The 2,774-nt window shown below is 40.3% G+C and overlaps 1 protein-coding gene across 2 annotated transcripts in view; it reads left to right on the plus strand.

Moving 5' to 3' along the window:
* LOC106870239 (organic cation transporter protein) overlaps positions 1-2,774 on the plus strand; it is a 71,468-nt gene that overhangs the window by 54,505 nt on the left and 14,189 nt on the right. For both annotated transcript variants that reach the window (XM_014916259.2, XM_014916268.2), the window contains exon 2: positions 1,630-1,975. In XM_014916259.2, the coding sequence (XP_014771745.1) occupies positions 1,655-1,975 (321 nt within the window). In that variant the 5' untranslated portion in view covers positions 1,630-1,654. The remainder of the gene's footprint in view (positions 1-1,629; positions 1,976-2,774) is intronic.

The following is a 2,774-nucleotide window of genomic DNA, read 5'->3' on the forward strand; positions in this document are numbered from 1 at the left end:
TATATATATATATATATATATATATATGTATGTATGTATGTATACACACACACATATACATACATGTATGTGTGTATCATGTGATTTAGAAGACAAGGAAGTAAATTTTACCATTGGTTACAAATGCTTGTTTGTGTCACTTCTCTTGTAGCCACATCGTATGTAAATAATTTCGTGGCATTTCTACGTCTGCTTGCATGCCCGTCTGTCAGTCTGTCCGTCTGTCTGTTTCTCTCCCTGTTGGCCTTTCTGTCTGTCTGTTTGACTGTCTGGCTGCTTGTTTGACTGCTTGTTTGACCGTCTGTCTGTCAATTGAAATTTAACTGCCTTTGTTTCAGTTAATTTTGAAAATTATGAAAATAATGAACCTGATAAAATAACATTGTTATTATTATTATTAAGTTGATGGTTAAGGCGGCGAGCTGTCAGAATCATTCGCACGCTGGACGAAATGCTTAGCGGTATATCCGAGTTCAAATTCCGTCGAGGTCGACTTTGCTTTTCATCCTTTCGGGGTCGATGAATTAAGTACCAGTTGAGCACTAAGGTCAATGTAATCGACTTGCCTCTCCTCTAAATCTCAGGTCTTGTGCCTATAATTGAAAGGATTATTAAGTTGGTGTTTGAGACATCAATAGATTTGTTTTTTGATGGAAGGTTTTGATTTGAGTCAGTTTAAAACAGGAAGCTTGTATCGTCGAAGCAGGATCGGTCTCAGGTGTGTTGTTATCAAAAGAGTTAAGCATTTTTGCTCGGAGATTTGTTAAATTATGATTAATAATTCTGGGTCATATAACAGCAATAACATGCTCTATCTCCCACCAACACTACCAGCAGCAGCATCATCAGACCAATGACAGTTCATAAATACGCACCCTGTGCCAACAGTGTTTTGACTGAATGCCTCATATGAATGAGGAAAATCAGCGGACCAGCTCGGTGCATGAGCACTAAGTCAGTGAACTTCAATAGAGTTAGGTAGCTTACAAATGACACTTCTTTAATTTAGCCCCAGCGGGCGATTAAACTGTCTTTCATTCATGCATACATAATATGAAGTGTGAAAACTAGCAGCTTACAAAAACTTGTGGAATAGAGTCAGGCAAGTTTTGCGAAGACATTTTGATAGATTCATGCGAAAGAAATAAGAGCGTAAAATAAATAAATGACAGTAAAAGAAAACACCATTAATAAAATCAAGATGTAATTTTTGAAGTGTTATTGTAAGAGGGTGAGCTCTGGCAGAATCGTTACTGAAGCGGAAAAATTGCTTTGCGGCAATTCTTCCGCCTTTGAGTTCTTCTAAGTTCAGTTGCCACCGGAGTCGACTTTGCCTTTCGTCTCTTTTGGGGTCGATAAAAGAAGCACCAGCTGAGCGCCGGCATCGTTGAGTCCTGTCCTGGGATGGGGATGGGGGTGAGACTGGAATATATACACTACAGAAAACCGGCTCTCTGATCTCATGACTCGGGACGGACCTTTGACCGATATATGTATGTATGCATGCATGCATGCATGTGTGTGTGTGTGTGTGTGTGCGTGTGTGTGTGTGTGTGTGTGTGTGTGTGTGTGTGTGTGTGTGTGCTTTCCCTCTTCTAATACTTACCTATATTATTTTTTTCCCAACAGACTCTACAGAACCCATTCTGAAATAATGGCAGAAATCAACACCGATGGATATGAAAAGATTCTGGAACAATGTGGGCAGTTTGGATTCTACCAGAAACGAACCTATTTCCTCATATGTGCATTACAGGCTGTCTGTGTGTCGCTTTTAGCTTACTCCAGTTATTCTTGTGACGGTAACGAACCTTGTCCGATTTATGCAGGTGGCGCATCGGGGGCGACAACCCCAGCAATGGCCGTACATGTACTTCAGTCTACACATTTCGACTATGAAACCAATATGTCTGCTTATATAAATAGTTCGATGACTGCCTTTGATACAACACAAATATCAACTCTGCAGCAAGTGGTGAGTTGATGCTTTATGGCTAGTTACGTCATAGTGTCTGTTTAGTGCATCTGCGTGCGAGTGTGTGCGTGCTTGTGTGCATGTGTCTATATAGGGATGTGTTGAAGAGTGTGTGTGTGTGATTTGTAGTTTGTATATGTATTCTTTTATTCTTTTATTTGTTTCAGTAATTTGATCATGGCCATGCCGGAGCACCGCTTTTAGTCGAGCAAATTGACACCAAGACATTCTTTGTAAGCCTACTTATTCTGTCGGGGTCTTTGGCCGAACCGCTAACTTACAGGGAGTAAACACATCAGCATAGGTTGTCAAGAGAAACACAATCATATACATACATACATACATATATATATATGGTGAGATTCTTTCAGTTTCCGTCTACCAAATCCACTTAGAATGCTTTGGTCGGTCTGAGGCTATAGTAGAAGACACTTGCCGAAGGAGCCACGCAGTGGGACTGAACCTGGAACCATGTGGTTGGTAAGCAAGCTACTTAGCACACAGCCACTCTTGCGTCGAGGAAAATGTTGTATACAGTGCTCAGGTGCACTACAAAAAGGAAAAAAAAAAAGGCCATCAGGTGTACTAATGGCGGATTTCAGGAAGCATGGGAGTTTTGAAGGATGTAGTGTCTCGACAGCTAACAACTGATGTGGGTAGTTTATTCCTTGCTGCAGCAATTCTGCGCGTATCAGCATGCGTATCTGCGTGTATGAGTTTGTTGTTCGGATTTGCACTATACATAGTGAATATGTGTGCATATATATATATATATATATATATATATATATATATATAT

Source organism: Octopus bimaculoides, chromosome 20, assembly GCF_001194135.2.
Source record: "Octopus bimaculoides isolate UCB-OBI-ISO-001 chromosome 20, ASM119413v2, whole genome shotgun sequence".
Classification (NCBI taxonomy): Eukaryota; Metazoa; Mollusca; class Cephalopoda; order Octopoda; family Octopodidae; genus Octopus; species Octopus bimaculoides.